A 17,786-nucleotide genomic window follows, 5' to 3' on the forward strand; every position below is an offset into this window, starting at 1 on the left:
TGTATATACACCTTTCTTTGATCTCTTCCTCTCCCCATCAGCCCCAACATCTGACTGATATCAGCACTCTGGTGATAGGAGTCAAGGCACCACTGTAACCAATTTCCATCTAACCTTGGTCGTCAGTGCTCGACACTCTTGTACATCCCAGGCAAGGTTTCACACCACAAAAGTCTGGCTTTAAAAGGGCAATCTGCAATTGAACAAAAATGTGGTCTGCACCCACTGCTTTTGGTAAACAGTTGAGGGATGGGGCTGCAGAAATATAAACATTCTTTCATAGACAGAGTATCAGATGCAAGGTCTGACCATCCATCATATCAAAATTATAGTTTTAACCATGTTTTGATGCTATACACTATACAGTGTTTGTTTACAATGACCTTGTTTACAAGCAAAATCTCCCAGGTCTTTATTGTTTTTGGAAACCTGCCAAATTTACAGTTGTAACTCATAGCCTAAAAATTATCCTATAAATACTTTGTTTTTAGAATTTACCCCCATTCCAAATATTGTAATTACTTTTTTTAAATATATGCTTCAAAATGTTCCACTCAAGTTAACTATTATGTTAAAAAGATCACGAAAGGGCACCTGGCATGTTAGACAGCCGGAGCGAACAGGGGACGGTCAAATTCAACGATGCATTAAAGACCAGGAGCGAAAAGGGTATAGACCAATAAAAAGAGCTGCTGATGCAATTCTTCATTTCACCGGGTCTATGATCTCGCCGAAGATGGTGGCAGCGCACACCTCTGGCCATTCCTCTGCGTCTGCAGAATGGATTATTTGCCTTGATAAAAGGTAATTCCACATTTCTTTAAAATGTTTTTTGGAAACCAACTTCTGACTTTTCACAATACGCTATTTATTTGTAGGCATTTCCTTCCAATGGGATCAGTGAAGCATGTGTTTACTTGCCTTACAGAATTAGGTTATCCTCCACATTGCCATATGTTGCCTAACTAGTGAATTTTATACATAGTTAGCCAGCGCAGCAGTGAATATCGCTAGGTTTATGCCTTTATAAATTGTCTTCATATATATATGTCGTATGAACCACCGCTCTAGGCTACGTTTTTATTTTCTACATCCAGCCCATTTATTCCTAAACACGATTTGAACTGACTCAGAGCGTGGATATTCATTAATTCCTCATTAGCATTTTGCAATACTAGCTGATGATTCTGAAATAAAAAGTGTGTAAGTAGTTTACATCAAATGTCACAAGGAGATCTACAAGAACCAGTTTACAAACACATACTGCTAAGGTCCCCACTGTTACTGCACCCCACGAAGTCTGAGTGACAAGGGAGCACCACTGGGTAAATGATTAGATGGAAATATCAGTCATTGAGTGTTGAATGTTCATACTATATTTATGACTGATACAGCAGGACTCGCCATGATGGTCACTTGACCATGGGATCGTCCCTCTACAAATAAATGTTTCTCTATTCCTACTTCTATTGCACTACTCTTCATACAGATTATAACCTTTGGTCAGAAATACATTAGTCATTTGATTCTTATTATCCAGTGAGATTTGTAAACGTTGTGTGTTGGAACAGCATTGTAAAGGTGAAGAACCTGTCGGGAAAATAGAAAGTATATGTATTGAATCACCAAAGACCTCTATTAGGTGAAACAGGTGGGAGGTTGTGGTGTTTCACTGTTGATTGCTCTAGAGTTTTAAACTTGCCATTCCAGCTTTGCCCAGAGTAATGATGCAAAGCTACCTTTCTGAAAGATGACTTCTAACACAGCGAGGAAAGGTGGGGGCGGGCATGGTTTATTCCCGCGGTTCTCCGGGCCCTCTAGCGGCTGCTCTGATTACTGAGCTGTGGATAAGGCTGCAGGAGACAGGAAGGAGAGAGGGCCCAGCGTGCCAGGAAACCTCCTTCTCTGTGGTCTCTCCATTCGGCACCATCACCTCTGAGAGAGGGAGCGAGAGAGAGTGCAAAGTACATTAGCCACACGGCCATGAGACTCGGCTTGCCAGATGTGTTTACACAGTAAATGTCCCTTTGTCTGTAGAGAGGACTATGCACTTTAGGCAGTGCAGCTTAAAGGAGTTGCTTTTGGTGTGGCCTATCGTCACCTCCAGGCAAATATGACTCACCTTATGATGTAGACATTTGACATTTACAGTACAGACTTTTGATTAGATTTTGGTTGGTTGTATAATACATTTGTCTGTCACTTTCCCCACCAAATGTAAGCGCAAATACAATGTGAATGGCCAAATATAGCATTTCATATTTGCATTGTTCTACTCTTGCATTACATGTAACAGGAAGCAAAGGGCCTATACCAGCTACCAAGACAGTTGGTAGTCTCTCAAATATTTATGATCCAATCCCATGGTTGGCTAGTAGGGTACGGAATAAGCAGCCATAATATGTCATGATGAAAAGATTTAACACACATGATACAATTTGGGGCTGTTTCGGAAGGGAATGACAGGAAATGGGAATAGCTGAACATGCAACTGTGTCCCTCACATTTAGGAAGTATCTTCCTAAATCTACCTACAGGCATCTTGTTACACTTTTATCAGTGTGGGGAAGTTATCTCAACGCCAGGGAGTTGAAAGTGTGCCAGAAAAAAAATAATCACCCCCAGGCTATACTGTAGCTCAGTGAAATATTCTGCCACTTTTACTGTGGCAAGTGACTCTACAAAGTAATGTGAAGGTAAAATAGTGGACCCTACAAGGTCTTGTCAGGGGGTGTGAAGCATCAGGAGTCAGACAGAATCACGTGCAAAATAGTTGTAGTGATTTACAGGTGCAGAAGGTGAGCTGGATCCATTAATATTTACAAGACTTTGATGAACACTGACATATAAACACAGACTTTCAAAATAACAGATAACTTAATGGCTTCTAAGGCAGATACCCTTCAAACTAGGCAGAGCATCTATAACTTTGACAGTGTCAATAATTCCTCAAACTGCTGAGGCTAAGAGAGCACTGGGACAACATGTCACTCCAGCCCTCCTTAAATGAGCACGCTGAACACTGGGATATTCCAAAATGCACCTAAACAGGGAAGCCTATTTCATCAATTAACATGAATTTCTCACTTAATAATGAATCCTTTTAAGTGGATTTCAATATCAATGGCAATACATAATACATTCGAACATATCAGGACATAATATCACATTCACATTTAACAAATAAAGATATAAGAATATGCTTGAAAAACGTTAGCAACATGAACAAACATTAGCAGACATTTGCAATCTGTTTTTGGCACTAAACGAGAGGATATGAATGGAGTGTCCAAGGTGACAGGAGCTCTCCAGTGTTCAACGTCATACAGGGTTATTTTCCTAATTCTCTAATGTTGTGCTGAATAACTGACTGATGTGGTCCTCTGTAGCTCAATTGGTAGAGCATGGCGCTTGTAACGCCAGGGTAGTGGGTTCGATCCCCGGGACCACCCATACGTAAAAATGTATGCACACATGACTGTAAGTCGCTTTGGATAAAAGCATCTGCTAAATGGCATATTATATTATATGTCCTCTCCATTTAGACCTGCTGAGCGCTCTGGGGAAGATGTGGACATCATCCTGGCCAGGCTGAAACGTGTGAAGGCCTTTGAGCGGTTCCACCCTAGCCTCCTACAACAGATATGCCTGTGTGGATACTACGAATGTCTGGAGAGAGGCATCACATGTAAGTCTTGCAATTATGTTCGAAGACCAGTATGTTAGCAAGGCTCTTACTCTGTGCATATCTAAAAATATGTTCTCACATCATGTATTTTCTTCTCTAGTATACCGTCAAGGAGATATTGGTACCAGCTGGTATGCTGTCCTCTCTGGCTCACTTGATGTCAAAGTGTCAGAGACAGCAAATCATCAGGTAAGAAAGATTGAATATTCCTAGAATTATACCCCTTTAATGAAAAGCAATAGTATTTATTGAGTTGATGCCATAAACAGTCGATGGCATAAAAGATTGCAAATTAACAAGATTGCAAAACGAAACGCCATATTGAAACGACTTCCCTCACTTACTGTGAATTACTTTTCTGCGCAATATAAATCACTTGCCCCGTATTAAATCAATTCGTTGGTTCCAAAATAAATTGTACTATAGCTAAAGTTCATATTTCTTCATACAATCATTAGATACCAAATAAGATATGCGTATCAGAGGTGTGTCCACTTTCCTGCAAATAAATAATTGGTATTCCTTATGTATTGCCTGAGATGGGAGAAAATCTTTTCAATAGGCCTACCTTTAATTCTATTCGTTTTGATGGTCTCCTCTCACGTCAGAAAGGATGAACTGCTCTGTAACATGTGCATGAGGAGATCAAGATGCACATTAAACCTGGAGCTCATCTGAAGAGCCAACTAGAAAGGGCACTCTAGTTCACAATGATTTGTATCTGAGATTGCTAACCTTGGGGACACCAGGAGCCTTTTCCTATCATTACCAGTGCCCCGTATGTTCAAGTCTGCCTGGCCCTGTGTTGATTGGAGTGATTTTAGAAGCCCTCTGTCTAATGCAAGTGTTCAGAGCTGCTAGATTGCGCCCCACCATTGGGCATGATCTGATCACTGCCCATACCTAGCACTTTGAGTGCCTCTCAATGAGGCCCATTTTTAAGGGAATAAACACATTTGATTAGCATAGTCCTCCCTACTTCCTCCCTGTCTCCTCCTCTATTGAAAACAACGAGGAACCATCCAAGAAGAGATCATTTTCGGTGTCTGTTGTAGGATGCGGTTACGATTTGCACTCTGGGGATTGGGACAGCATTTGGGGAGTCGATCCTGGATAACACCCCTCGGCACGCCACCATTGTCACCCGGGAATTCAGTGAACTCCTCCGCATCGACCAGAGGGAGTTCAAGTCTCTGTGGGAGGTAAGCACCTCTGCAGTACTCCTCACTATTGTAGATTCATACTTTCAATACACCATCTAGTATGACTCACCCAGATAGTAGCTGTAGTAAAGTATCAGTGGACTGATAATACCCACACTGGAAATAATGAGGCTTTGTTGGGGTTCTTTGTCTGGGATTTTCTTTGATCTCTGCAAAATGAGCATGCAGACCTGTTGATAAGTTGTTTACCCTTTGAGGTGTGTCTCTGAGGCATTTGGATTTGACTTGTGTTTATACACTGTGTATACATCACGTGACCAGGACATGAAAGCAGAAAGTAGACCACAAGAAATAGCCTTTTTATATATTTTAATTGGGATAGTATTTCTTCAGCCATAGTTGAAGCATCTGTTTACAGTTTCATTAGACCTTTTGACCACTAGGGGGAAGTGCAGAGTTATAGAGATTCAGTGCACTTCTTCATATTGTGTGGATACATTTACAATTGTGGTTAGGAGCCATTCTCCTCTTCAATTAGTCCAGGAAAAATAGTAACCCTGCGAAGATTCTTTGTCCATATCTGTGAAACATTGTTCCTTGTACTCAGGGCATAAGTATTCCATAGGAAATTATTTTGGAAGAGCAGTAATGATATCTGAATGTCCCACATGTTGGGTTAAGGAGGCATGAGGAGAAGAGTAAGGATGATGTCAGCAGCAGGTTTGACAGTTATAACCCTTGCCACTGTGTCCCTTCCTGCTCCACTAAGCTCCTATCCCCACCCTCCAACCCCCCAGCAGTACAGGAAGGCACTAAGGAGTGAGTTGGCCAGGATGGAGGTGCCACACTGTCCACAGGCCCCTGTCTGTCCTGTCCTAATGGAGCCACTACATTGGCTTCCTGAGTGAGAGAGCTGGTTTCCTCTGAGAGCAGAGGGCAGGCAGGGGGCTGTTAGTGTTAAAGCCATGGACTGTATGTCACTCGTTGGTCCTCACTTGAACTGGAATCTGAGCCCTGTCTGGGTGTAGCCTACTGTGTTTAGGCTGTGGACAACCACGTGGAAATACTACTATCTCTATCCAGAGGATAAGCTCTTCTGAAAGGTTGGTCTGAGATGAGCCTACGGAAAAAGGCTTTTAACTGCCAGACAGGAACATCATCATTGTGCATTTGCTGATGCTTCACTGATAGGGCATGTTTTTGTTCTGTGTTCAGATAATATTTTCTACCCACGGTTGCAGTTAGTTTTTTAGAGCTGGGATAAAAGGAGTACTGAGTGATATAATGACTGACTATATAGCGTTCAGTTTGATTTGAAGATGGTTTCAGCTCAGAACTTTGGATGAGTATGTCATTATGTTCAGGGATTTTGTTTCAAACGATTCAGCTTTACAATGATATCTATGCATGAATCTACTTGTTTGATGAGTTCAAACTTTTCAAATGGGAAGGAAGCTTGTGATGTTAGTGATGGTTAAACAACAGCTTGTCTCGGCATACAGCATTTTTGTCTGTTATGAACATTCTTTAGTGTCTAGAGATGTGTCCACATCTCCCCCACTATGATGTAAATGTTTTGTGTTTCATTGACTTTTTCCTATTACTAAAACAGCCAAGTCATTGGAGGTAGCAGCTCACATTGCAATGCTTAAAGATATTATTTTGTACTTTTGTATACTTTTTAGCCAGTAGTTCTGAAAGTAGCACTCACGAGCCAAAAGTGGTCCCCCAAAATTGCGTACTATGTCATGTGCAGATACAGTATGTGCACCACATCATTGCTCTCTCTCTCTCTCCTGTGTCCACTGAGCCGTTGGGCCCGGCCCTGCAACCTCATTGGATAACGCTGGGCAGGCCTCTTGCTAGCTGTCACTAAAATGCGAGGGGCTGAAGCTCATTGGCTAGAACTTGACTTGCTAGGGGGCTGGCCCATGTGGGGGGAAATGTAGGGAAAATAGCGTGGCACAGCTTCAAGAAAACAGTTGCTTTCTAGCTAGGGATTTTGTGGCTAATTGAGTTAAGACAGTAATTATGCTAATAGATTACTCATGTATGAACTACACATTGACACATCCAGCCCAAAGCTGGAGGTTTAAAAATACTTTCTTAGTTGCCAAAGTACTGGAGCTTGTCTTTAATTGCTGTCAATAGTGTTCAGTGAAAGCAATCTCCTTTGCTCCAGTCACACATGCCAATGACAGACCTTTGGTTCAGCAAAACATCACTCCATCATGGCTTTGTTGCTTGTTGTGCTGAGTTAGCTACAGTGAGTGGGAAAAAGTATTTGGTCCCCTGCTGATTTTGTACGTTTGCCCACTGACAAAGACATGATCAGTCTATAATTTTAATGGTAGGTTTATTTGAACAGTGAGAGACAGAATAACAACAAAGAAATCCAGAAAAACGCATGTCAAAAATGTTATAAATTGATTTGCATTTTAATGAGGGAAATAAGTATTTCACCCCCTCTCAATCAGAAAGATTTCTGGCTCCCAGGTGTCTTTTATACAGGTAACGAGCTGAGATTAGGAGCACACTCTTAAAGGGAGTGCTCCTAATCTCAGCTTGTTACCTGTATAAAAGACACCTGTCCACAGAAGCAATCAATCAATCAGATTCCAAACGCTCCACCATGGCCAAGACCAAAGAGCTCTCCAAGGATGTCAGGGACAAGATTGTAGACTTACACAAGGATGGAATGGGCTACAAGACCATCGCCAAGCAGCTTGGTGAGAAGGTGACCACAGTTGGTGCGATTATTTGCAAATGGAAGAAACACAAAGGAACTGTCAATCTCCCTCGGCCTGGGGCTCCATGCAAGATCTCACCTCGTGGAGTTGCAATGATCATGAGAACGGTGAGGAATCAGCCCAGAACTACATGGGAGGATCTTGTCAATGATCTCAAGGCAGCTGGGATCATAGTCACCAAGAAAACAATTGGTAACACACTACGCCGTGAAGGACTGAAATCCTGCAGCGCCCGCAAGGTCCCCCTGCTCAAGAAAGCACATATACAGGCCCGTCTGAAGTTTGCCAATGAACATCTGAATGATTCAGAGGAGAACTGGGTGAAAGTGTTGTGGTCAGATGAGACCAAAATCGAGCTCTTTGCCATCAACTCAACTCGCCGTGTTTGGAGGAGGAGGAATGCTGCCTATGACCCCAAGAACACCATCCCCACCATCAAACATGGAGGTGGAAACATTATGCTTTGGGGGTGTTTTTCTGTTAAGGGGACAGTACAAAGAGAGAAGATCTGCAAAAGGGAGTGGAACAAAATCCCTCCTGAGATGTGTGTAAACCTGGTGGCCAACTACAAGAAACGTCTGACCTCTGTGATTGCCAACAAGGGTTTTGCCACCAAGTACTAATTCATGTTTTGCAGAGGGGTCAAATACTTATTTCCCTCATTAAAATGCAAATCAATTCATAACATTTTTGACATGCATTTTTCTGGATTTTGTTGTTGTTATTCTGTCTCTCACTGTTCAAATTAACCTACCATTAAAATGTTAGACTGATCATGTCTTTGTCATTGGGAAAACGTACAAAATCAGCAGGGGATCAAATACTTTTTTCCCTCACTGTATGTCACACAAGCTGTGAATGACTGAACGGCTATCAAAAGTGAACCCTGTGAGCTTTCCCGTTGACAAGCTTTAAATGAATTATGTTGTCAGCATGTTGTGTGGCCCTATACGTCTTTGGGTCGTATACTGTATGCTGTCACAGTATTTTGCTCATGATCACAGAACATAGATTGAGACCTGATTGAGTTCATCCCTTTCAGCTCTTTTGAGAATCTCCTCTCTCCTATGTGTCAAGGTGCTAGACACAACGTGTTATAGTATTATTCAGCCCTGCTTGTGCTTACCTGTGGAGCCTTGGTTTGAGATGGTCCAGGGGTGCCCATTTATTTCTGTCAGCCTTGCCGCAATTCAGAAAGTGCTCCTGATATCCTGTTACTAGCAGCACAGGGCTTTAGAAATTCTTAATTTTCTTAGTTGTTTATACCCTGCCTGTTTACGATATATCTCTTGTACTATGCTGTAATTGATTGTAAATGCAGACTAACTAACCAATTGGTCATGGGTGCACCTCAGCCACGCTCAAGGTCCTAAACGATATTATAACCGCGATCGATAAGACAGTACTGCGCAGCCATCTTCATCGACCTGGCCAAGGCTTTCGACTCTGTCAACCACCGCATTCTTATTGGCAGACTAAATAGCCTTGGTTTCTCTAATGACTGCCTCGCCTGGTTCACCAACTACTTCTCAGATAGAGTTAAATGTGTCAAATCAGAGGGCCTGTTGTCTGGACCTCTGGCTGTCTCTATGGGGGTGCCACAGGGTTCAATTCTCAGGCCGACTCTATTCTCTGTGTATATCAATGATGTCGCTCTTGCCGCTGGTGACGCTCGGATCCACCTCTATGCGGACGACACCATTTTGTATACATCTGGCCCTTCATTGGACACTGTGTTAACAAACCTCCAAACGAGCTTCAACGCCATACAACACTCCTTCCGTAGCCTCCAACTGCTCTTAAACACTAGTAAAACTAAATGCATGCTCTTCAACCGAACGCTGCTTGCACCCGCCCACCCGACTAGAATCACTACTCTCGGCGGGTCTGACCTAGAGTATGTGGACAACTACAAATACCTAGGTGTCTGGTTAGACTGTAGACTCTCCTTCCAAACTCACATTAAGCATCTCCAATCAAAAGTTAGATCTAGAATCGGCTTCCTATTTCGCAACAAAGCCTCCTTCACTCATGCTGCCAAACATGCCCTCGTAAAACTGACTATCCTACCGATCCTTGACTTCGGCGATGTAATTTACAAAATAGCCTCCAACACTCTACTCAGCAAATTGGATGTAGTCTATCACAGTGCCATCAGTTTTGTCACCAAAGCCCCATATACTACCCACCATTGTGACCTGTACGCTCTTGTTGGCTGGCCCTCACTACATATTCGTCGCCAAACCCACTGGCTCCAGGTCATCTATAAATCACTGCTAGGCAAATCCCTGTCTTATCTTAGCTCACTGGTCACCATAGCAACACCCACCCGTAGTCTGCGCTCCAGCAGGTATATCTCACTGGTCATCCCCAAAGCCAACACCTCCTTTGGCCGCCATTCCTTCCAGTTCTCTGCTGCCAATGACTGGAACGAACTGCAAAAATCTCTGAAGCTGGAGACTCTTATCTCCCTCACTAACTTTAAGCGTCAGTTGTCAGAGCAGCTTACCGATCACTGCACCTGTACACAGCCATTCTGAAATTAGCCCACCCAACTACCTCATCCCCATATTGTTATTTATTTTGCTAATTTGCACCCCAGTATCTCTATTTGCACATAATCTCTTGCACATCTATCATTCCAGTGTTAATTACGAAATTGTAACTATTCTTGCACTATGACCTATTTATTTATTGCCTTACCTCCATAACTTACTACATTCGCACACACTGTATATATATTTTCTGTTGTATTTTTGACTTTATGTTTTGTTTACCCCATATGTAACTCTGTGTTGTTGTTTTTATTGCACTGCTTTGCTTTATCTTGGCCAGGTCGCAGTTGTAAATGAGAACTTGTTCTCAACTGGCTTACCTGGTTAAATAAAGGTTAAATAACTGATCAAAAAATAAACTCCCTGCGGCATAGACAACCTGACTTCACATTGTGTGTTTTTCTGATTGAGTCAAACACAAAACTCATTAAAGGCGAAAGATCTCCCTCAGGCCATGACTTAAGAATTATTCAACAGCGTATTAGCTGTATTTAATTATTTGTCTGAAGAAACAAAGAGTAGCAGTTCCTTTAGGAGTAGCTCCTTTGGGAGTTGATGAACAGATAGATCTGTGAGAGAGAGAGGTCACGTTGAGGTGATGCTGACCGGAGTTGTCCTAACCCCAGGTCCATCCCCCGAGGAACAAGATGTTTAGGGTAAGGTAGGCCTTGACACGCACGAACATACACACAGACACACACAGACCTCCACCCACACAGATCTGAGATCTCTCTCCCTGCAGAAAGCAGAAAGTATTTGTGCTCAACACTCCTACAGACTGAGAACAGCACTGCCTGAATGAACTGGTGGGTATTATTCTTTATTCATGGCTGCCATGTTAAGTATTCAGAACACACTTTTCATCCAGTCTCTGACTTCAAAACATCACCAAAAAAAGTCCAGACAGTATGTGTATATTCACTTCAAATACTTTTCTACAAGTATTTTTACTGATGGCCTTTGCTCTCCGTTTGAACATCTTGCACCTTCAATCTTCTTCAAAGCGTTGCATCCGTCCATGCTGAAGTGAATGGGACACAAACCATTTGTGATTATGGTGTGATATACTGTCCCACTCGGCTTGACACTGAAGGTGGTGATAGTCACGGAAATTTTGCTGGAACATGCAATGTTGGTTTTCTCTATTCCCTGACCCCCGCCTTAAACAACAACATCAACTGTCACTGCTATCAGACATGGCTCCTGCCCTGCACATCCGAGTCTGGCTTATGTTATTGGGAAAGGCAGGCATGTGCTTGTTTATTTAACAGATCAGACATGGACTGTGCTCTGCACACACAGCAACACTGGCTGAGGCTCCAATGACCTGATCATCAATGTACCCTACACTGTTCCCTGCTTCTGTCGTCCACCGAGATTGAAACAACACAATTGTGGTTTGTGCTTTGCTTTCTTGCACGACAGCACAATCTGGATCAGTAGCCTGTAGCCAGCAGATACCTGTCTCTGTTCCATGCGCTTGTGGTGCACATAGGATTCACTTTCATACCCAGGATTTTATTGTAGCCCACTTTGCTGTTATATATATCTGTGCTGTAGGGTAGTGGGGAGACAGTGTTCAAAGGCATGCCTAGTTAGCATGTGTGCATGACAGGCGAGCCCATGCAGGGTTGAGGCGAGGCTCTGTTGGATGCAGGGCAGTGGGTGGGTGGTTGGCGGCCACTTTAAGCTCACTGGCTTTGGATGCTGACATGTAAAGTGTGAAATCATCCGCATACATAGGCAGTGTAAGACCAGTGGCCAAAATTATTTGTGTGTCTTACCGCATCTAAATGCCAGCAGACCCAAGTCCAACCACAGTCCTTCCCAGAGAACAGTGGATATACACAAGGAAAGAGCACGGAGATGATTGTATTAACAACACTTCTGTTTATTTCCTTATCCGTTCTCGCAGAGTCATTGCATAATAAAAAACTTTAGGACAATGATTTTCAACCTGGAAGAGAATCAGCTTTTCATGGCTGATTGTTCAATCAGATGGAACGATAAAAGATCAGAGGGATTACATCATCTGTAAATTCACAATCAGATGTGCACATTCATCACTCTCTCTCTCTCACTCACTCACTCACTCACTCACACACACACACACACACACACACACACACACACACACACACACACACACACACACACACACACACACACTCTCCAGTGGATGATGTGCCAAGTAGAGAGGAGAATTGCTAAATCAACCAACTGGCACTCTCTCAGTTTTCTTGGTTGCATTTCATTGTTTTGCACTTAGTGGTGTTGTCGGGGCTTTGTGAATTGAATATGCATGCACTGCTATTACATGGGGAAACTAGAATAGAAATGGAGGGTATAGAATGACACATTTTGTTTATTCACAGTGGTCCATTATTTACTGCATTGTAGACTTCACAATTCATCATGCACTATTTCAGTCTCTGAAAATGTGGATGTAACCCAACATTATCTAATCAATTACTTTGTCACAAACAAAGTCTGTACAGAACTGTTCAAAATAGAGCTTTGCGTTTCCTGTCATGCCATATTCCTAATCTTTTGCAAACGCTTTATTGTAACCTCCCAGAGCGTTTGTGTCTAAAGCTGACTGAAAGTGTACTAAACCAATTTAGACAGCCCAGGCTTGGGGGTCACCCATCAAAGTGTGAATTTCGGGCCATTGAAAACCAAAAACAAGTTATGTGATTTACAATTATATGATTCTCCATGTCATCTTTTTCCAATCAATTCATGGTTATTTTGTTGTCTCCCCAAAGTTTGTCGTGACAGACTGGGTGGCTCAGAGGCTGGGTATGAGGTGTCCACATTTACCAGAGGCTGGCTATGAGGTGTCCACATTTACCAGAGGCTGGGTATGAGGTGTCCACATTTACCAGAGGCTGGCTATGAGGTGTCCACATTTACCAGAGGCTGGCTATGAGGTGTCCACATTTACCAGAGGCTGGGTATGAGGTGTCCACATTTACCAGAGGCTGGCTATGAGGTGTCCACATTTACCAGAGGCTGGGTATGAGGTGTCCACATTTACCAGAGGCTGGCTATGAGGTGTCCACATTTACCAGAGGCTGGGTATGAGGTGTCCACATTTACCAGAGCTGCTCCACTAACACACATGCACCTGCTCACCTCCTTGCCTCTCCCCCTGTTTCACTCCAAACCAACTGACAGAGTGGTCATTTCACACAGACACCTTTCTGCAATTTCACTGTCTCTTTTTTAGCTGATTCATGGTTAACTTGGCTGCAGTCGAGCAGTTATGCAATACTGGCAATACTGTTCACACCCTGGGGCTTTGGTCTGTCCTCCCTGTCACATCAATCAATTGACACTTGTTATTACTATCTCACTGCTGTAGTGGGGGAGTTCCCCCTATGGCACTGAGTGTGGCTGGCCCCCCTCATTGTCCTCCAAATATTACTCTAATCTTCAATACATTTTTTGCAGTGGTCAGCCCTCAGATACTAACATATTTACAACCTGGGTAAATCCAACCAAATAGGGTCTAAGCTACAACATATGCAAATATGAAAAAAAATCGGCTTGCACACGTTTTTAGATAATTGCCGTTAAAGTCGCAATCAGCAGTTGAAACAATAACAAAGAGCCTTCCCCACGCCTGTGTCAGTAAAAAGCTGAAGTGATAGGGCTGGAGATATGTAACCACTCTCAAATTCATGGACAGAGCTATGGATGCATGGACTGACTATCCATGATATCAAAATTAGCGTTTTAATTATGTTTTTGAGGCTATAATTGTTTGTTTACATTTACTTTGTTTACAAACATTGGAGTGAAACAAGCTTATATTTTGGGTTCTGATGGGGTACGACAGTTGAACTAAGCTCATGAGGCATTTATAAGTACAAGTCTTCATGAATCAATCGGTACATTTCATTAATTTAGAAGTCCAAAAATTGATGAAGCAACTGCAGATTGCTCCTTTTAAAGGTCAAAACAAATTCAGAATTATTATAAATTACTTTGACAACCCTGTTTGTAAGCTTTTAAATGATATCAAACTCAACCGTTTATCTTTTCCAGTGATGAAGACATGGATGTCTCATGGTATGGTGTGGTATGCAAAATGGGTCAACTTTAAGCACCTTTATCTCTTGAATGTTTTGGCATTCAGGTCCAATAAGTCACTTTCTGACCACTTCTTCCATGGGCAAACATGTATGGAAAGTTTTGTTTAAATCAAAACGGATGCAGTCAAAAATGGATTGAATTCAAATGGATTTACCCACCTAACAATATTGTCAAAAACACTTATTTGTCTGTTGGCCAAAAGGCCAGAGTTAAAAGCTGCAGGCATGTTTGGCTCTAATCAGTTGGAAGGTCAAAGATTCCATCTGCCAACTGTCCTTGATGTAATGAAGAGAGGCTACGTAATAGAACCAGGAGTACTGAATGTACGGAACATTTTAGGGTCAGAACTCACTAAATAAAGGAGAAAGTATTCAGGGCCTCGAAAAGGATGTTCATTGTATGGCTCCTTGTTGCCCCTGAAGAATAGGATTGCTGAGTCCAAAAAGCAATTACTGCAGTTGGCTTTCTGCTTTGTTCTGGCTGTAATGTCACTTAATACCTTGCTGTAGGCCTAGTGTGCCTGGACAATACGAGACTGTCAGATTTGATTCGTTTCAACTGTAGGTTTGAACATGCAATTTTGAATAATTAATTTAATGAATGCCCTGCGTGGGAGATGACAAGATGGGTGCTGTTGAAGGTGTAACATTGAAGGGTAACTGCATGGAAGACAACAATTGTTGGTATCCTTTTGTGATACTATGATGAGTGTTTTCCCAAACCATTGTTCTAGTGTTATGTATTAACTTTGTATTCTTTGCAAGACTGGAGCGCACTTAAAATACATATCTGTGTGTTCTGTGTAAACATGACTTAATGGTTTAAATAATAGAGAAAAGCTCTCCTATGTCCCTGCCTGTTGGGACCACATGAGCAAGTTACAACTGTGTCTGCGCTGTGTGTGTGTGTGTAGTGTAGCTGTGTGCCGCTGCAATGGAGAGAGCGTCCGCTCATGAGTGCATGATGATTGGAGGAGTGGAGTAATCGCCTAGCAACTGCTGCGTGGGGGAAATCAGCTGGCTGGGAGGCAGGGACTCTACTGGGCACATGCAGGCTGGGCTCAACTCACTCTGCTCTGAGAGAGGGATGGAGGCTGGGGCACCAGGACTGGACCACACTGACAACCGAGGGATGTGGGGGAATTCAAACCAGTTACTGACACAGGGACTCTAAAAGGTGGATTCTACTACTGGGACTGTAGAATCATCTCATTAAGATAACTAGGCACTAACAGTCGTCTGTACATGGGACACTGTGAACACGTGTAGGTGAGTCTTGCTTTATCAAACCTTTGTGTAATGTTAATGTGGAGCTTAGAAATGGGATAAACTTCTAGACAATTAATACATTTTAATAAATGTTGAATAATGTGTATCTTGACGGATACAGAAACCTATCACAAGGATAAACATGCTTAACTTATAACTATAGTTATAACTTAAACTATAATGTTTGGGATAGTTTGCATGAAATGTCTCTGTTTGCTGAGAGCCTTAAGCTGCTTCCCCAAATAGTTTTCCAAGCAGCCTGAAGTCTGCCAGTCAGTGGAGGGTATGGACTAGTTAAGGAAATGTCTTGAGAGCAGGCAACGGTTTGTATTATGTATGTTATGTAATCTGGGGTGAATTATTCAACATACAACACCCATGCATAATGATGCTCAGAGTGCAAAATGTGCTCAAGCATGCAGGGCAGAGGAGGAGTGAGAACATGAGCTGTGAATGTAGTTATGTGACAGGTTGTTATATTTTTCATATTTCTAGACTTTGATTTGAAGATCCAGTACTACTGTAGATCCATATCATGCATATCATCACTATGATATTTGCAATGCATGTCAGCATTACTTTAGAAATGTTACTGTATGTTTTGACAAATGTTATTTTAGAAGCGTTTTAGTACTTTGAAGCATGCATTTATAGAAATAGTAACATAGAGAAGCCACAATGGTTGGAGAGGCGGAGCATGTGTGTGTATGTTTGTGAACAACAGTGTGCATCAGTGTAACAGAGTGGATGAGGCAGATCAGATAGTAGCTGCCCAGACCCCTCTTCCCCCCCAGAGAGAAAGAGAATAGATACAGCTGTCATTGCGTTGATAAAGCCTCGGTTTGTATGATGAGATAAATGATGTTTAGGATGAGTCACAGAGTAATAGTTGCACTCCTGTTATTATGAGTGTATTATTACATAGATGTGGGGCTTTTTAGGCCTGTCTTTATACTTGCGTCTTTATTTAATTGCATAGAAGAGTTTTTGGCACTATACGATGCAATTGTATCTTTTATTTATGTAATCCGGGTTTGTGGGTTGGATTCTCTCCTCCACAGTAATTCACGTTCCCTTCTTCCAGATTCAAATCCCAGGAAACTTCCTGATCTGGTCCTAACATGTCCTCCAGTTCAGAGAACAGCAACAACAAAAAATCCTGTGCATGCCTTTAAATCCTTCCATTAACTCCAAGGAAATCCACTCTAACAATGCTTCTCATCACAACCTCCTAAACCTACTGCTATGATGGGATTACAAACTGTTTCATTATCTGGAGAAAATAATATCAGACAAAGAGTGAACTGTTTGACTTAAGCCTTTGTTTTGGCTGTTGCCTAGTTGTAAAACTGTCTTTAAAGACTTATTGACAGTGATTATCTCCATAGACTTTTGTAAGTCGCTCTGGATAAGAGCGTCTGCTAAATGATGTAAATGTAAATGTTGACTGCCTTTACTTTGAACGGTGACTACCAATCCTGTTGACTGCTTTAGTGGGGGTGAAGGCATCAGTGACTGTAACCCTTCTATGGTAACATTTTATTTTTATTTACTTTTGGCTATAGATAATTCAAACGAATTACTTTTTAATGTGAAAACAATTCAGCTTCTTGAAATGTTTAGCATCTTCTGAACTAACACTGTGGGATGGATAGATTTAGCATGTAATCCTACATCCTAACTTTTTGACCCCCATCTCCTCAATCTGATCTAGTCTAATTACTACTCCTAATGGACAGCGGGCAGGCAGCCTCTCTCAGTAAAGTGATACAGTAGGGCTGGCTAGGTAATCTAACATGATGATTAGGACACTTCCTTTGATGCTGTGGTAGGTGTGTCAGGCAGGCCATCAATGAAGCTCTGTTGACCTGTCATATCATGTTGCGTCAAATCTCTGCACACACATGGTTTGATGGTAGTCTTGTTGTGTAGCGTCACACATGTTCATATGAGTAACATTGATATCTATCTGGTGTGACTGAATGAGACTTGCGGTTAAAATAGAATAAAGTCATTTTGAAAGGTGCATAGCTTCCCACGCAATCGTTCAGTTGTTATGAAATATTGAAATACTGTTTTCTTGAGCAGCCATGCCTTTTGTGACCGCTTTACCTGCAACAGATGCTACAGTGCTTCGACCATTGTGTTGTTTTTCCAACCCTGATCACTCTACAGTAGCTAGTGTGTGTAAAAATGAATCGATATTATACATATAATCCCATGAGAGTTGAAGGAATGGAGGCTAATGTGAGACATCACTC

General features: G+C 42.1%; 1 protein-coding gene across 2 annotated transcripts in view; it reads left to right on the forward strand.

Moving 5' to 3' along the window:
* Positions 1-721: 721 nt before the first annotated feature.
* The window catches only part of LOC311144047 (rap guanine nucleotide exchange factor 4-like), a gene marked incomplete at its 5' end in the record, with an annotated part of 53,028 nt that continues 35,963 nt past the window's right edge, over positions 722-17,786 (forward strand). The window contains 4 exons of one of the 2 annotated variants that reach the window (XM_084179982.1): positions 722-804; positions 3,546-3,688; positions 3,789-3,877; positions 4,744-4,890. In XM_084179982.1, coding sequence (XP_084036108.1) covers positions 722-804; positions 3,546-3,688; positions 3,789-3,877; positions 4,744-4,890 — 462 coding nt within the window. Of the gene's footprint in view, positions 805-3,545; positions 3,689-3,788; positions 3,878-4,743; positions 4,891-14,661; positions 15,522-17,786 lie in introns of those variants that run through there. The other variant, XM_084179983.1, reaches the window with a different exon arrangement.

The sequence above is a fragment of the Coregonus lavaretus genome, assembly GCF_964263955.1.
Source record: "Coregonus lavaretus genome assembly, chromosome: 16".
NCBI lineage: Eukaryota > Metazoa > Chordata > Actinopteri > Salmoniformes > Salmonidae > Coregonus > Coregonus lavaretus.